The sequence below is a fragment of the Nanorana parkeri genome, unplaced genomic scaffold (genome assembly GCF_000935625.1).
Source record: "Nanorana parkeri isolate BGI_ZX_2015 unplaced genomic scaffold, ASM93562v1 scaffold900, whole genome shotgun sequence".
NCBI classification, from domain to species: Eukaryota; Metazoa; Chordata; class Amphibia; order Anura; family Dicroglossidae; genus Nanorana; species Nanorana parkeri.
In genome coordinates this window covers 580,761-599,479 of record NW_017307168.1, presented here as the reverse complement: position 1 = coordinate 599,479, position 18,719 = coordinate 580,761, and the positions used below count along the sequence as shown (strand labels likewise).

General features: G+C 39.9%; 1 protein-coding gene across 1 annotated transcript in view; it reads right to left on the bottom strand.

The window, feature by feature from the left end:
• Positions 1-13,378: 13,378 nt before the first annotated feature.
• The window catches only part of YJEFN3 (YjeF N-terminal domain containing 3), an 84,784-nt gene continuing 79,443 nt past the window's right edge, over positions 13,379-18,719 (bottom strand). The window contains 2 exon segments of the mRNA XM_018565925.1: positions 13,379-13,661; positions 16,323-16,473. Of these exon segments, the coding sequence (XP_018421427.1) occupies positions 13,462-13,661; positions 16,323-16,473 (351 nt within the window). The 3' untranslated portion in view covers positions 13,379-13,461.

The window sequence follows — 18,719 nt, the reverse complement described above, 5'->3', positions numbered from 1 at the left end:
TTTAAGGGGAGGAACCCAAAGTTGGGCTTTAAAATCTATTTTTCAACATCATCTCTTAGTACGCCTTTAAATAGTTTTACACATAGCAGGTGTCCGGCTTACTAGACTACTGTTTCCCAGTTACATATTTCTGCCCTTCTTAAAGAGTGGAAAAACATTGTCCATACACCATACTTGTGGAACCGTGCTAGTTAAAACCTAGTTTAAAAAAATGGCCTGCCAAAGGCTAAGCATAATGGAATCCTGTAGAGAATTTTAAAAGCTACCATTTCTGACCTCCTTATAAAAATGATACACACCTGGTTCCCATAGGCTCTTGTAATTTCTTGTCAATGACCAGGAACATGCAGGCGGCCAGTAAAGTCACAACACCTGATCTGCATACTTACAATTATTTAGTTTTTTTCCCAAACCTGTCCCGGCAACTGTTACGGCAACTGTTACCTTCAAAACGTGCACCACTGGGGGGACATGAAAACCACTTTGGGAAACATTGCCATAATTTGATATACTTGTAAAAATGTTTAATCATTAATCTAAACTCAAACACTTAAACCATATGTCTCCAGGAACTGTTGCAAATGGCAAATAGGCTGTTCACTTTTCAAGGGATTCTTTCCTTAGCGTAGTGAATGAGGAGAAGTTCTGGAGACTTCCATCATCCAATTATGAGTAAGCAAAAATATTTGTAAAAAATGTTCCTTTAAAAATTTTTCTCACTGAAAATTCTCCTGCAGCGTGAACAGCCTATTTTCCAGGGCACATCCTGTAGACTCTGGGATATCCATTGCAGGTAGAGAAAACCGGAAAAAAATAATAGGAAAACTGTATTATTAAGTAAAAAAAAACAATGTGATCATGTTTTAATATTCAGAGTGCTAAAAACGGAGTAGTCTTTTGTGAGAGTTTAGTTATAGTTTATAATCGTTATCAATCTGTTTTCAAACTGCAACTTCAGCTTTGTTGAGGAACAATTATTGACTGTAGAACTATATACAGCTGAAGTGTTTTAGCAAACAGCATTACATATTTATATTTTTCTCTGTTCTTTAGAAACTGCACTTTAGTTTACCATGTCCTTTCTCAAAGATACTGTGGTTTCTTAGTGCATAATAATCTTTACTTTAATGATAAAAAAACGCCTTAGGAGGTACAGTATGTTACAAATAGTCAAACTCCCATTGCATCTCTGGGGGAGTTGTGTACATATACAGTGTACACAGTGTCTACAGGTTATCATATTGCAAAGAATTACCCGTTTTAGAAAATCACAAGGGCTTTAAATTCTCACCACAGGGTTCCTTCAATAATTTTACAGTTCGCTTTAGGAATGTGCATGCTTTCTGACTTTGCTATAATACAGTGTCAGCTTCCTTTTCTTTGTAGTGGATTGTTTAAAAAAATGTATTTAAAATATTTTATACAGGTTCCTTTTGTTGTCTTTAAAATGAGAGTACACATTCCCAATTTGCAACTGCTTTCTTTAGCGCTTTAAAGCACTGGATTCATGGTAAGCAGTTTTTGCTATAATTTTAAGTATGCACAGCAGACTTACCTTTGTGTTTGCCCTCATTTGACACTGACAGTTCATAATTGTCTATTGTTGCAGCACTTCTGCTACTTCTTCCAGGTCTAACGTCCCCCCCTCTTCAGCGATTAGGTGGTCACTGATGATGTTACTCTTGCACATGCATACTGATGTTACGCCTCCCTGGCACCCACCTCCAATCTTGGCACCTTACAGACTGGTAATGGGCCTGTAGCATACACTGAACTGCCCACCCACTGCAAGCAGTGTGCATTAAAAGACATTCAAAGTTTCTTCCGAAATAGAAATTTTCGTAGCCGAGCTATATCGGTCACCATTGCCCAAATGATCTCTGGTTTGTTAGAAATTACCAAATCTAGTAGAGCATTTTAGTAGTTGCTGTATTCACCAATGAAGTGTAATATACTGTCTTGAAATGTGGATACAATCTATATACTTTACAAGGGCCACGGGCCATTTCTAAACTGATATATAGAGAGTTAAGGATTCCATTTATGTATGTTTCTTTTTCAACTTTTAATAGTCTTTGGATTACACCATAGCGATTTATGTAACATGGTGTATAATAACCCCTATCATATTATTTCAGGCACTACAGGTATATTTAGACACAAAGACTCCACACTCTTAATAGATAGAATGGCCAAATGGAAGCATTAGCTAGAGTGAATAACACCCTTGAGAAACATATCAATATAGGGAAACCATAGCAAAATGTTTGCTGCACATGTTTTTGACTTTGGTTCAGGTCCAGTACACATATGCCTTTAGTTGCAGGAAAAAAAAATCAAATATATTCAGTAGGAAGATTGTTTTAAAAAAATCAACATTCTTACAGTCTTCAAAGACCTCTTTGGTTAGAAATAAGCTGGCCATACACACTTATGAATGTATCTCATTCAGCCCCCCATCATTTCCCATCGACACTAAACAGCATGAATAGAGGAATCCCTGCTGGCAGCTGAATATCCACACAGTAGGGCAGGATGCAAGCACTGTTTGTCCTAGAATGTTTGTATCAGCACCTTCAAGAAAAGTTGATTGTGAAAATTTTGACTTTTGACAAGGGGGGGGGGTTGCGTAGGGGGTGGCAACAGGGCATACACTGCTCAATCTTAGGTTGTTTCAGCAGGAATCAGATGCAATCAAAAGAGGTAATTGTCAGCTATAGTCTCAAAGTGTATATAATAGCAAAGTATTTTTTTATACGTAGAATGGGTGAGAATTAAGCCCAGTGTAATAACTGGGGAGATTCACTACCTGTTTATGCACGTGATCATAGTCACCAAGACAGAAAGTGAGGGCAATTGCAAAATGTTAGAGTTGCCACCAGAGCAGGAGGTGTGGGTATATCATCAACTAGGGACAAATGTTCTGGGGGCAACTGTGTAAGATCGGAATTCTTCTAATTTTGAGATTTCCTCTTATTAGGCTCAATTCACAAAGGATCAGTATCTTTATTTCAGTCATGTGACTGTAATTTTCAAATCTCATTGGAGTCCGCTAAAAATAACTGCAAAATTTTTAGTGTAACTATCCTTAATCTGGTGTGTGGGCCCATTACCTGTTGTGTCTAAAGTACAGGAGGTAAAGAGAAGGACACACCCAGAAGAAATATAGAGGTTTTAACCTCTTGGTATGTCTACATATTCTGTGTTGACCTTTTAAGGCCAGCAGGTATGAAAAGCAGTTATCTAGAGATGCCTAAATGTACCTTCACATATCTTCTAGAGTGCACCAGAAGAACTTATTTCTGGGGCACTTAATTGTGTAAATAACTCCTGCTACAAAATCAAAGCTTTGGCCTGCCCTCTCCTGCCTTTCACACCAATAGTGATTGGTTTCTAAGTTTAATGAGTAGCCTCACTGACCAACAATTAGTTGTGGGAGTCAGACGGGACCGTGCCAAAACTCCAGCTTTATTAGCCATTATTTCCATAATTCTGCACAATTAGGCTGGATGTGCATGAGCGACCATCGCCCATGATTGCCCCATTATTAATGGATCATAGTAGTAGCATATCCCTTTAGATTCTGCAAAAGGAGAAACTCATCCAGGAGTTTCTTGAATTTATCAATGTTATCCGCAGATACCTGTGGTAGTGAGTTCCAAACTTTCACCACTCTCACAGTGAAATACCCCTTGCAAATTCTAAGATTGAACCCCCTCTCTTCTAACCTCTTCCCTCTGTCCCTGGGTTCTCAATACAGTTTTTGGATTAAACAGTTTGTTCCTAATATTGGGGTCCCCATTGATGGTTTTGAAGACTGCAATAAGGTCCACTCTTAATCGCCTCTTTTCTAAGGTGAATAAGTTAAGATTTTGAATGCAGTCTTTATAACTCAGGCCTTCTATCCCTTTAATTAATTTTGTAGCCTTTCTCTGAACTCTCTCCAGTTCCAGGACGTCCCTCCTGAGAGCCGGCGACCAGAACTGTACAGCATACTCAAGATAGGGCCGAACCAATGATTTATAAAGTGGAAGAATTACTCTTTGATCCCTTGCTACAATTCCTCTTTTAATACACGCCAGTACCTTGTTAGCTTTACTGGCTGCTGCTTGCCATTGCTTACTATTGCCAAATCTGTGTCCTCTGAGCACCCCCAGGTCTTTTTCTATGAGTTTCCTAATGTAACACCCCCCAAGTAATAGTTTGCCCATATGTTCTTTACGCCCATGTGCATAACCTTAAATTTTTCAACATTAAATCACATTTGCTATCTTGTAGCCCATGCCTCAATTTTGCCTAGGTCCTGTTGTAGTGCGAATATCTCCTGTTCAGAATTTACTGCTCTGTACACTTTATGTGTCATCCGCAATGCCAAGATAATTTGGCTTGGAGTATTTCTTGTATTTGCTTACATACATTTATATTTTTACTGGATTATCAGTCCTTTAAGTGTTTGTAAACCTTGACAATAAACTCCTCTTTTTTCATTCTTTTGGTCTGTTAAATATACAATTGAAAGCATTTTGTGATATCTGTTTGAAAAAAAAAAAAGAAAATATTGTGGATCTTGCCAGAAATCTAATGCGCTGATAAATTGCTCCACAACAACAACTTCCAGAGGCTCTCTGTATCTCTTGCATTGTTACCAGTTAGCATTGTTTCCAGTTCTCTCTGTAGACTACAGAACACCTCTCCTCTGTGTTATGGGGATGAGAAGGGGGTGTTCTGTAATCCAAACAAATTCCCTTTTCTAGAGTGACAATAATGCATCTACAAAGATACAATGCAGTGAGTGAGCACTGTCACCCTAGGACAGCAAGTGTGTTACTGGCAGGATCACCAGTTAAAAGAAGGAAAATACACTAAAAAATAAACAAATGCTGCCACTAAAGACTGATAACAGCCAAATTGTTATTTTCTTCAGCTCGTCTGCAATCTCCACATTAAGAGACAACCTGTTCTGAAGCTGACTCAGCATACCTGAAAAAAAAAAAACTTCAGAGTCGTATTGTTTTCCTATATTATATAAAGGTTCAATGTGTATTAAACTTATTTAGGGGCAGTGGTAGTTGTGCTTGTAGTTGTACAACCATTGCTACTAATAACATTATTTTATTATCATTGCTGTTTTTTTTACAGATACTATATATTTAACATTGCTAGCCGTATCTCACATACAACAGTGTTTTACTTTAAAATAATGCCCAAGTAATTATTGACCGGACAAGCCAAGATACCTGTACAATACCGCTGAATACTGGACACTACATTTGAAAGTTATGTAAAGAAAAACTAAAGTGACAATAAGCAAATTTCTAATATGTTAGTGTAATGTAAACAATACCAACATTGATATGATATAATAAACTCTTACAAGAAAGCATCTTTTAAAAACATATGTTACATTATATAAATTAAAAATAATATAATAAAATAAATTAAAAATGGTTTCAATATATATATATATATTTTGTGTGGCATATAGAGAAGATAAAGTTATTCCACTTACCTAATGCAGAAGTGACAAGGACAGACAACAGCAGTGCAGGATGGCAAGCTAGCATGTCTGCCAGTATAAATTAGATGGATCTGTCTCTTGCTCTGTCTAGTAATGATTGGTGGTAGGCTCCACAGGGTAGCTGAATATAAAGCTTTATCCAGCCCCATGCCGGGGGGTCTTCAAGCAGAGGTGAAATAGGAGACTAGCAAAGGTGTGAGTGGAAATGGAAGCAACTCAATATGTAAAACAACACCAATATGTGTCTGTGCCATACTCTGCTATTTCCATTCATTTTCCCCTCTATTATTTATATGCTTTCCTTTTTTCGTTAAAAAAAGTTTTGTTTTTTTTCATAGGCTTTTCCTCTCCCCTTTTCTCTAAATAATCATTTTTTGTACAAGACGAGAAGCTTACTGACTTGTGTCCTACACCCATGGAAAGGAAAATCCTGCCTCCTCTCATGCATACTTTTTACTTGGCAATATACTTTTGTACAGTCCTGCTCAGGAATCCAGCTGTTAGCATCAATTCTAGTCAGAAAAATACCTTTCAAAAACAATATTTTGATGCAGTTGTCTCTGAGCACTTACAGTTTACAAGTCTGCATTGATAAATTCCTGATATATACAGGCAACAGTATAAAACAAAAAACAAAAAAAAACTCGTTCTCACCTGCAGATGGTGACTATGCCTAGGCTGAAATGATGTTGTCAGTCTGCTACAGAAAATTCCTCAGTCGCCTTGCCCCCAGAGCAAGTCACAAGATGGGAGGCTGCAGCCGAGTCTAATCTGTGTCAGACATTTGTCATCGCAGCCAAGAACTGCGCGGGCAGCAGATTTACGATTGCTCCATCTCACAGCCAGCAAAAAAATAAACATATTGGAGGAATTAAAGCTGAACTCCAGGCACAATATTTTTCATTTAGATAAAGTCCTCAGTATATACACAGAATATAAAACCCCTTTGTAGGTGTGCTGCCTCCTGCAGTTATATGGTTAATGCTAGGGATGCACCCATACCGATACTAGTATCAGTGCCGATACCAAGTATTTGGGCGAGCACTCGTACTCCCCAGGCTTCCTGATTGGCCAGAAAGCTGGCTCCATGTTCCCTTGTCACCTGGTGTAATGACTCGCTGCCCGGCTTTCTGATTGGTTGCGAAGCTGGCCAATCAGGAAGCCAGACGGAAAGCCATTACTCGCCCCAGGTTCCTGATTGGCCAGAAAGCCGGCTCCATGCTTCCTTTTCTCCGAGTCATTACACATCGCTCGGCTTCCTGGCTAATCAGGAAGCCGGGTGGTGAGTCATTACACACTGTCTGGCTTCCTTAATGGGACTTCTTTTATCATTATTCGGTATCGCCTAGTACTGAAAAAATATCCTTATTCGATACCGAAAAAAACGATACCGATACCGATGTGCTTGTTTGTTATAGTTAATGTTTGATAAGCTGCCAGTTACTGTATATTACACCCTCTTTCTTGTGTATCCTTCCCTTTGTGTGAGCAAATACCCATTTTTTCTCAGCGTTCGATTCAGCCATTTTAGACCACATGGGCTCCTGAGGCTAGTGAAATAAATATTCATTTTGAATGACTCAAATACTTTAATTCAGCATCTACCACTTCTTAATGTCTGGCGGTAATCTGCTGCTTGCAATAAAGAACTTTCTGGATGAAATGTATTTGGTGATTTCAGCTATCTGATGAAGATTGTCCCCGGTGATTGTATCTGCTATATACAGGCAGGTGTAGAGGTCTCAGGAAGGGATACATCACTATTTCTACAATTGGAGTCAGAATAGTGTGCATCAAATGTCTTTGCAAACTCATAAATTACCTTATAAAAGTAGCAGTGATGTCATCACTGTGCTGCACATGTGCAGAGAGCAGAGCTGTGAGAGGGACCCAGCAGGCTCCACCCACTACTGGAGGGGGCCTGTGAAAATTCCCTTGCAGAGTAAACAGCCTATTTGTCTTTAGTAAAACTGACCCCTCCTCTTTCACAGGGTGGAAGTGGGGCAACTAACTGTTGGTATGAAGAGCAATCACCTAGAAATGCTGGCACATACCTGCAGCAGCCTCCAAAAACCTACCAGTCACAGCCAAATGCCAAGCCATTCTGACAGGCAAAGCTCTGACACATTTAGGTAGTGTTGGAGATTAACACTAACCCTGCGCTTCCACAAATTACTTTTGGCCCATCAATTACATTGGGAAGCCTCACTGGCCAATAGGAATGTACAGGAGGGAAAAAGGGGCAGGAAAGCTTAGGCACAATCAGGAAGTGCCAAAGCTTGGCCCGTCAGAACAGTCTGAGATTGGGCTATGATGAGAAGGATCTAGATACCTGCAACTCGTACCTGCAACAGTTCGCCCCCTTTTCCTCTCCCCTTTTATATCTTAACCCAAAAGGCTCTTTAACATATATAGCTAAACTTAAAAAAAACACACACACACACATATATATATATATACACTATATTGCCAAAAGTATTCGGGCATCCCTCCATATCATTGGATTCAGGTGTTCCAATCACCTCCATGGCCAAAGGTGTAAAAAATCAAGCACCTAGGCATGCAGACTGCTTCTACAAACATTTGTGAAAGAATGGGTCGCTCTCAGAAGCTCAGTGAATTCAAGCGTGGTACCGTGATAGGTTGCCACCTGTGCCATAAGTCCATCCGGGAAATTTCCTTGCTACTAAATATTCCACAGACAACTGTTAGTGGTATTATAGTGGAAGCAACTTTGGGAACAACAGCAACTCAGCCACGATGTGGCAGGCCACGTAAAATGACAGAGCGGGGTCAGCGCATGCTGAAGCGCACAGTGCACAGAAGTCGCCAACTGTCTGCAGAGTCAATAGCTACAGACCTCCAAACTTCGTGTGGCCTTCAGATTGGCACAACAACAGTGCATAGAGAGCTTCATGGAATGGGTTTCCATGGCCGAGCAGCTGCATCCAAGCCTTACATCACCAAGTGCAATGCAAAGCGGCGGATGCAGTGGTGTAAAGCATGCCGCTCCTGGACTCTAGAGAAGTGGAAACGTGTTCTCTGGAGTGACGAATCACGATTCTCTGTCTGGCAATCCGATGGACGTGTCTGGGTTTGGCGGTTGCCAGGAGAATGGTACTTGCCTGACTGCATTGTGCCAAGTGTAAAGTTTGGTGGAGAGGGAATTATGGCGTGGGGTTGTTTCTCAGGGGTTGGGCTTGGCCCCTTAGTTCCAGTGAAGGGAACTCTTAAGGCATCAGCATACCAAGACAATTTGGACAATTTCATGGTCCAAACTTTGTGGGAAGAGTTTGGGGATGGCCCCTTCCTGTTCCAACATGAATGTGCACCAATGCACAAAGCAAGGTCCATAAAGACATGGATGAGCAAGTTTGGGGTGGAGGAACTTGACTGGCCTGCACAGAGTCCTGACCTCAACCTGATAGAACACCTTTCGGATGAGTTAGAGCAGAGACTACGAGCCAGGCCTTCTCGTCCAACATCAGTACCTGACCTCACAAATGCGCTTCTGGAAGAATGGTCAAACATTGCCATGGACACACTCCTAAACCCTGTAGGCGCCTTCCCAGAAGAGTTGAAGCTGTTCTAGCTGCAAAGGGTGGGCCAACTCAATATTGAACCCGACGGATTTAGGGCTTGTTCACACGATGTCCGGATTCTGTCTGGAGCAGGACCGTTCGCTCCTACACTTAAAATGCATACCAATGTATCCCTATGTGTTTTATGGGCTCCAGTTCTCTCAAAAATACTGCATGTCACATTTTCTCCGGTCCGGAAAAACGCACGGACACGTCAAACGCAACAAAAAAGCGCAGAAAACGCACCGCACTGCAGTTAACAGCTGACAGCCCCACTCCACAAAAAAAAGGAACTGGAATGCGTCCGGAACACGTGTCTGCAGATCTGCGCCAGATCTGGACCAGGAAATGGTGTGAACAAGCCCTAAGACTGGGATGCCATTAAAGTTCATGTGCGTGTAAAGGTAGGTATCCCAATACTTTTGTGAATATAGTGTATATAGGGGCGTCCAGAGGCCGGGTGTCACCTGGAGCGGATACCAGGTGACACCCCGCGGTGACGTCATCGTGCATGCGCAGCTATCCTATTGATACCTGCCGGCGACCATCTTGGTAAAAGAGGAGGGAACGTTCACCGGGCGAAATAAGGTATGCTGCCGGGTTCCCTCCTCTCCTGATACTGTCAGGTTCTGGGTCCATGACCGAATGGCTCTCAGTCATTTTGGTGTCACCCCTCACAATGGTGTCACCCGGTTGCGGGTCGCACCCCCCTTGTGACGCCACTGTATAAATGATATTCATCTAATATGACTATGTGGCCATTTTAGGTAAATGACATCAGCACAAGCATCCCACCCCTTTTACAGCTGTGGGGTGGGGAAGCCTTACCCACAGCTGCTTAGGTGGAAGTGCCATAGGTCGAAACCTGAGCTCTTCCCTACTTATCAGCATGCTCCTTGCACTGATGCCATCCTCAGGGCCGCCATCAGGGGGGTACGGCCGATACGCAAGTAAGGGGCCTGACGATGAGGTGGTTGTTGCGACCGGGCGGTGCGGGGGGGGGTGGGGGCCCGGCCTAAAGCCGTGTAAGGGGCCCCAAAATTTCTGAAGGCTGCCCTGGCCATCCTAATTGTCTCCTGTTCTGCTTCTTCATCCCCTGTCTGAGCTCTGGTAGGGCGGGGTCGGCAACCTCAGCACCCCAGCTGTGGTGAAATACAATCATGCCACTGGGAGTTATGCCTGTGGCTGTCAGGGCCTTGCAGTGCCTCATAGGACTTGTAGTTCCACAACAACCAGAGTGTCAAGGTTGCCTAGCCCTGCAGTAGACTGTAAGTGGCTAATTTAAGACACATTTAGGGACTTACACTGCTTGTATTTAAAAAAAAAAAAAAAATCAAATGATTGCTGAATTAATGTTCATTAATGAATGAAGATCTGCACTTATTTGTGCCTTTCATCTTGGCTTGGAGTTTTAACAATTACATATAGTATGTCAGACAGTTTTTAAGAAGAAGGATATAAGCACCTCCACACCTGTGGGCTGAGATGATATGTAGTAACATAAATGCAAAACCACGACTGTGCTGTCATTGTCTTTAAAAATAATGCCTTGCTCCCAGCACCTAGAAGGTTTTACATCACCAGACATGAGACCAATATAATGTGTTTATGCAATGCCACAAATATGTCATCTTGCAAGGATTCTCCACAATTTATAGTCCTCACTGGCTTCAACAGGCCGGGTAATAGTTTCACATTTACATGACTTGTGGCTTTCATGTTCTATTTCCTTTTACACCTCTGTAAGAAGTGATCTCATGTGGTTCAAATCACATTTATTTACCAACAATTAATGGCAGTCACTGAAGCTTTCAATTATTAGATTACATTTCAGTTTTAAAATGATGGAACCTAAATCTGAGAGGTTTATAATGCACAAGGAATGACAATAATGGTAATCTTACATGACAGCTTTTCATCCGTTTTACACAGTTTATGTATATATTGTGAGGCGCTGACTGGAAGGTGTGTATACTATATGTGTCACTTAGGTTTCTCATCTACACATGGTAAGGGGCACCGAGTTTTGCATGTTATGAAGAAAACAGACTTTCTTGATTCCCTTATTCATGCTATTTAGTGTGCTGTCATAATATCCAAACAGTGGGAGGAATTCATGAAAACTGGAGCACACAGTTTTCTTATGGCAACTAATCAGCTTCTCTCCTCTGCTTGTTCCGTTAAGCTTTGAACTTGAAACAGAGAAGCTGATTGGTCACCATAGGCAACTGCTCCAGATTCTGTCTGCTCCAGTTTTTATGAATTCCCCCAGTGAAGCTGATTGGTTTGTCCCGATAAGGCTACATGCTACTCGAATTTTGGCCGGCTTAGCAGGACTCGGCCAAAATTCAAGCAGACTAGAAAAACACAGAGCACACCCGTATGTAATGATACTTAGATACAATTAAGAATGATAGTCACAAACATAAAGATCAAATCAATCTGCAAAAATCTCAGCCAAGCAACCGGAGGTTGAGGGAGGGTTAATGTCCAACGACCACCACAGGCATCTCATAGTAGCTATAAGCGGCTAATTCTAAAAACAGCTGGACCTTTTTTTGGGGCCCCACTCCCTTTCTCCAGATGCTCTGAAAAAAGGGCCCTATTACGTACTTCACAAGAACAGAGTGCTGTGTTTTTCTGCGTATGTATGGCATTACATTATCCTGTCTGCCATAAGTGTTGCCTGCAGTGTTGTATGGTTATAGAAGAATTCTCTATGTATGTTTGTTTGAATGAATACCAACTACTATATGTGCTGTGAAGAGGGGCGAGTGATGCGACTGGAGTGATGAATAGCTTGGGACGCATCTCACCTGTATATTATGTCAGACGCTGCCTGTGTTATCCCAAGGAGTCTAATAAACCCATCCTAATCCTTATCTTGGAACTACAAAATGATCAGTCTGTATGTTGTGGACAGTAGGTTAGGGGGAATGTTTGAGTAGTCTCAGTCCACAAAAATGCTGTGTGTTGTCAGCCCACAACAGGACTTAGAAGTTATGACCTTTTTTGAGAATGGTAAATGTGCAAGTATTGGAGAGATTTTTCCTTTACTCTGACATACACTACAGAGACTCTGATATCAACCAATTTCTATAAAGATAAACTTATCTAGGTAAAGCACTCACATAAACATATGCTAGGATTGGATTTTTTATGTTTAAATATTTTTTGATTGACATTTGCAGATAGAGGAATATATTATAAAAAGTAGAAGTCCAATGTAAACCTCCTTAAAGATTCTGTGTCGTTTTGCTTCACAGTAGCCATTTTCATATTTTGTACTTGTCAGACTTGTTTGATACAGACACATGAAATATTTATAATATGGTTGAAAATGCAAAGAGTAGATACTGTATATTTCCAAAAGATTCCTGATCACAAAAGCATTTTTATTAACAAACTTACAGATTTTCTAAAATTACAGCAAGGTTGTGTTCTCTGGGCATTTTAGATAATCTTGGGAACATATGTGAATGTTGCGTGAATCGTGTTTAGAAACATTTATAAATAGACTCTCAGTGATATTCTTCAATATTATTTCTACAATAAACATTAATTCAGGTAACAGACTTTCCTAAATGTGAAGTGAATGTATATTATTTGCTTGGGACTAAATGGTATGGTTAGGACTAAAAATAAATAAATTTGTAAAACAATTTTTCATGTTTTAATTTAGGAATATATGCAGTGTTGTGTAAGAATAGTTCCTTTTTACATTTCCAGCAAGCAGGAACACAGGGCTTATTTCAAACAACCTTGGCTGTATTGTTGTGACCCTTTGTTAACCCACTATAGCTCAAGCTCAAGTATACACCCACTAGTGAATTAATTAGAGGAAAAATTCAGTTAGAAAGAGACAGTGTGAAAGCAAACCGATTCCTCAATGTTCTCTTTTTACAAGGTCAATATTGATGTAAGACCCCAGTGTTGTTAGTATGGTGTATACTAACAATGTTATTCACAAAAGGGTGAAGAGTTTGGCGAAGGCAGGAGAAGTGAACAATCTAGGCCAAAATATCTGATTTGGAATAATTCTCCAATTCAGCTCACTTTCCAGTTCAGCTATTTTGTCCTAGATTGTTCACTTCTCCTGACTTCTGCAAACTCTTCACCCTTTTGTGAATAAGCCTGTAAATGTTTGTTTTTAAAATAAAGAGTGCAAAAATATAAAATATCAGTTTAAAATGTATATGAATAAAAAAAGATTCAAAACCATCATAATTTCCCTTTAACAGAGAGAGCTCTTTGAATACAAATCATAGCCTCCCACTTCACTAAAAACACCAAACTCAGTACAATACAGAAAATGTATACATTTATTGACAGATTTCAGTTTCAAAAACAGACTTTTCCATTCTAAATCTCCACCACACAATCTGTCCCAGAATACTTTGGTAGGTTCAATTCAAATTTCTTGTGTATATCATAGGGAAGGAACCTCCCCGCAACAAAATGGTGTTTTCCAGAAAATTGAACGGCGCATCTCTTGGGCGCAGACAGGGAAATGAGCACCTCAGGGTTAATGCCTTCAGTATTTCCAGCTTCCACATCCCAGTCTGGCAAACAGAGACACTCAATTAATAAAACTGACCATGTAACAGACAACATTGTAGTAATGCATGCAATAAAGATATAGTCTAGACATTTTAAATTGAATCCTTGGGTTGCATACAGAGGACTCAGTCTACCTGCTCTGGGTTCCTGTTTTTCATTTATGTATAGGTCCATCTACACAAGGCCACTCAACTGCTCAGATGTATTGAGGAAATGTGGAGATATCAATTACTAACCTCTGATGATTAAAATGCTAGTTATTTTACTGTCATGCTGATGCAGTGTCTTCAGCATGTTCTGAGTCATTGACCTGCAATAAGTAGGCTTAGCAGTGGTTTTGCCTTCAGCCTGCATGCTTGTTCCAGGTCCATGTCTCACATGATTAAAACCGGAGATAGCCAGGCAACTAGGAGGAGGTCAGCAATAGCAATTTCTCTTAGTACTAGTTTCCTGTAAAGTATATCTATAGCCAAAACCTTTTAGTGGGGAAGGGTTCTTATTGCCATCTAGAGCTCTGTTGGAGAGATTCCCCCTTACTTCCTAATCTGGGGACAAAATACTGTTTATACTTGCATTCCATTCATAGACCTGGGCAGGACAGAGTTATAAGAAGTGCGGTATGTGTGCATCTTACGGGATGGTTGTTTTTTTTTTTTACATAGGCACAGTTATACTATAACGTCTAAAAATTTGATAAAGAGTAGTTTGCTCTGTCAACAGAGAAAAACATCCCTAATCCTAATACATGTCAAAGTAGATTAATGCAGGGGTGCACAAGTCCAGTTCTTGAGGGCCAGGCAAACATCTTTAGGACCTCCCTAACTGGCAGATGGAAGAGAATCAGGCTAAGCACCGGCAGACGGATATCTACCCAAAGATAGCATGTAGGGAGACATCTGTCTGTCCCCCATTGCACCAGTACTGATTACTGTGTCATTTTTTTAGTGAGAAGAAACAGCACATTTGCGATCACTACCACCCTCATTCTTCTCAGTTAGACAAAGGAAAGACTGGACATGCCTAAATGTCCCAATCCTCACCAGAATGCCACATCAGGCAGTTGAATTAATGTCTTATACGGTATGTGAACCTGGGTAAGCATACAGGATGACTGGTTGTAGTACCTACTACGACTGATCTTTGGACAACTCTGTAATTAACATAATGCTCGGATAGACAGAACAAAGAATTTGAGTAGCATGAGCCAAAAAAGTTGTTGACCAATGAATTTTGTTAACTTACAACCAAAATATGTGTGATAACTATGCAGTAGGAGTAATGACTAAGCTATTAGGGATTAGATATCATTATAAATGCTGGACAGAAAAGCTTCTGTTTAGGGGCATTAGTGAAGTATTACTCTGATTCTTGTTACTACAAGGTAGACAGAAAGAGATGGAATAAATAATCAACTGTGAAACAATCTCGCTGAAATTTTATTCATTCATTCTCTCAGTTCATTCTTTCTTCCTGTTGTTGAATGGATTTCCAGATGCAGATGGGCAACGCAGTGTTTTCACATGACATCATGTCTACTGCCTCTCATCTCATAGTTCCTTACTCTAGAGAGTCCCATCAAAGCCATAAAAATGAGGTACAGAAAAACAATCTCCAAACAGTGACCTTCACTCTTAACCTCTAAATGTAAAAAATCTCTGGTGTTTGCTTCTAAATTATCCTATGCTACTAAATACTGAATGCATATTTCACATGCCTCCATAACTCTTTTGTTGTTAAAAAAAAAAAAAAATTGAGGATATGTGGAGACTATTCTCCAAGAGCTCGTAAGCAAAACAGTTTGTTCATTTTGCATTGCTGCTACTAATCTTTGTGACTCAAACTGCTGAACATTTTAAATTACTGATATATTTGTGCACTTTCCAGTTATATTTATCATCACTGGTTGGCCATAGTTTTGCTTGAGAACCAAGGGACAGATTATAATTCTATTTTAAAAAAAATTGGCTTTGGATTAGTTTATGAAAAATCTCTGTTTATTTGTGTTAGCAAGGGCTACAGGAAAAAGTACACACTCTTTAGACTACTATATAGAATATGATGAACGCACATTTGTGTTACCATGTCTGTTTAATACATCTAGTACTCATTGGGGTTCATTTACTAAAGGATAACATTTTGCATAGCACAGTGAAGCAGTATTCACTTCAATCATGCAACCATATGCAAAGGAAATTACTGTTTAAAAAAAGATCCTCCGCAGAAGAATGAGTTTTTGGAGTTTACTTGGCTAAGTGAAAAATTTACTTTTTTAGAAAAACATCTCTAGTGAGTTCATGCATAGAGCTAGGTAAATGCTTACAAATATCAGCCCACATAAACAGTAATCAAATGTATTTTTAACTCGTGTTTATTAAAGGATTACATTGTTTTGCACTTCCTATTTTGGCATGTTTTACATCAAATGTTTTTAAATGAAACCCAATTCAACAATATGTTCTCACTCTAATAACATCATGAGTTTTAGTAAATCAGGCACTTTGATATATATACAGGAGGCAATAGATGTAATGCACATACAGCACCTGTACTGCATCTAGCAAGCATTTTTATCCTGGGTGGCTAAAACATTGTTATAAAAATTATGAATCTAAAAACTCACACAGTGAATTCTGATGTTAAAAAAATAGGCGTTAGGTACCCACCTGATGGAATATCCAGACTGATAATAGGTATCTTTATCTGTTTCATTATTGCCAAAATAGTGGCCCATGGCTCTTTACCTTCTTCACTATTTGCTTCAACCCCCAGCACTGCGTCCACTACTAGATGATAGGCATCATTAATTAACTGCACCTATAGAACAGAAAACAAAGCAACAGTTTCTTATTCAAATGGCTAACTTGAGTCCAGAAGGAATAGTTTATGTAAGTTAGGAATCAAACTTTTTTTCATGGATGTATCATTGATGGCTTATATGTCACCTGCAGATTGTAAAACAATAAAAGTGCAAAAGGACAGAATACGTATCTAAACATACTCTACAAGCACTGCAGGCTACAGGTTTGGAGTTCTTTCCATATTTCCTTCTATAGTCACCTTGAATCTGCTTGCATGAAGCAGTGATGTTCTGCCTATCTTCTGAGTGTGCTCATTGAACATTTGAGAAACCTTCTGCAGCTACACAGCACCAGTCTCTCAGTTGTTTCTGAATAATGAAAAGCAGCAGTTCTTGTGTTTTGTTCTCTATCAAAAGCTAGTTTAAAGTGTCGTTCCACTTTTGAGAGGAAATCCCACTATATGTTGGTTATGTGTGCCTATTCACACATTATACCTAAAAATTATACATATAAATAAAATAAAAAAATCAGAATAGAGCTTGTATTATGAAGGCAGCAATTAAAAAAAATTGTTATGCTATGTGACAAATATAAAATAGATGCTATCCAAATTTGGATGGAAAAGTGATATATACTTTAAATAATGCTTTTGGCATTTAATCACACAGAGAAGATGTTAATGTACCATATTAAATCACACATTTCTTTTTATGTTTTACCTAGAGCTCCTGCAGGGCAAAGCCACAGGCTCAACTAAATGCTGCCCCTTCCCAGCTGCACATACCTCCAGTTCCCTCGTACACCACTCCATTAAGGCACTGGGAGGGAAAACAATTAAAACTAACACAGGGCTGAGGTCTTTCTCGACCTCTGGGTGGCAATGACCAGTGTTTGGCCAGCCAATGATCAAGCCACATGTTCCCCATACCCGAAAGAACCAGCTCTTAACAAAAGAATGCAACAGAGAGGTGGAGAAAGGAAGGTGAGTATGTGCAGCTGGGGAGTGTGACAATTAAAGTGACACTAAGCTCAAGAGATAATCTAACTATCGTTTAACTATTAATACAAATGTCAAATTTTTGTCTATCACTCAGCTGTAACATATTTGTAGATCCATAAATCATCTCTGAATTGATGCTGACACTGTCCTTCCTTCTGGAGGGTGGCTTCTTTTGTTCTCTATGGTTTCTGTGGGTGTTTTAAAGTAGCCACCTCTCCAAGCTCGCTCCTGTGAGGGACTACAATCTCAATACCAATTACTAAACTAAACATGAGATTGTAGTCCATCACGGGGGCGACCTTGGAGCTCGCCCCCGTGATGCAGAGGCTGTAATTCCTGACCTCGTTCTAAGTATTACTCGCTGACTAGATGTCACTGCACCAAATCCTTTCTCATTCACTGACCTGGAACAACCATGGGGATTAGAAAGTCAGAGTGAAGTCAGAACTCCTCATTTGAGGATCTACAAATATGATACATTTTGGTTAATAGTTAAGGTACTTGAATGCATTTTTAAGACTTAACTTCTGAGCTTAGTGTCACTTTAACTGGACCAGTTGATTTGCCATGCACAGTAAAAGCAGGGGTTCACGTCAAATAAAACCTGTACTGAGAGGAAAGCAGAGGCTGTCATTCCTGACCTCCTTCTAAGGATACTAGTTGACTAGATGTCACTGCACCAAATACTTTCTCATTCACTGACCTGAAACAACCATGCGGATTAGAAAGTCAGAGTTAAGTCAGAACTCCTCATCTCTTTATTTGTTTAAGGTAAGATTAAAAACATTGGATCTGCATTGTACCCAGGTAACTAGCTGTTTCAAAAGGAAATACTGTATATCAACAATGACAACTTCCATAAAATACCAGTTTACTTTATTTTTTCACAATTAAATGACGGGTCTGCTTAAAAGATAAATACAGGTTTAAAAATGATTTGTGTATGCTATGTGCCCTCAGGCTTTATTGTTAAAAAGTCAATGCAATCAGTAACCTCATTTGTAAAGAACTTAGGGGACTATTCAGTAAGCTGCCTAAGGTAGCCGAGTGAATAACCAAGCTGAAGTGAAGTGAGCCAAACCCCATTTGGCTATTCACTTCAGCTGAGTACAGCTGATTTCAGCCGTACATCGGCCAGCTTCGGCTCCATTTGGTTCAGCCAAACATAGTATTTGAGGTTGAATAAAGACATAAGTCCATCAAGTCCAACCTATTGCTGATGTGTGCGCATGTATACAGACACCAACACACACACCACCAGC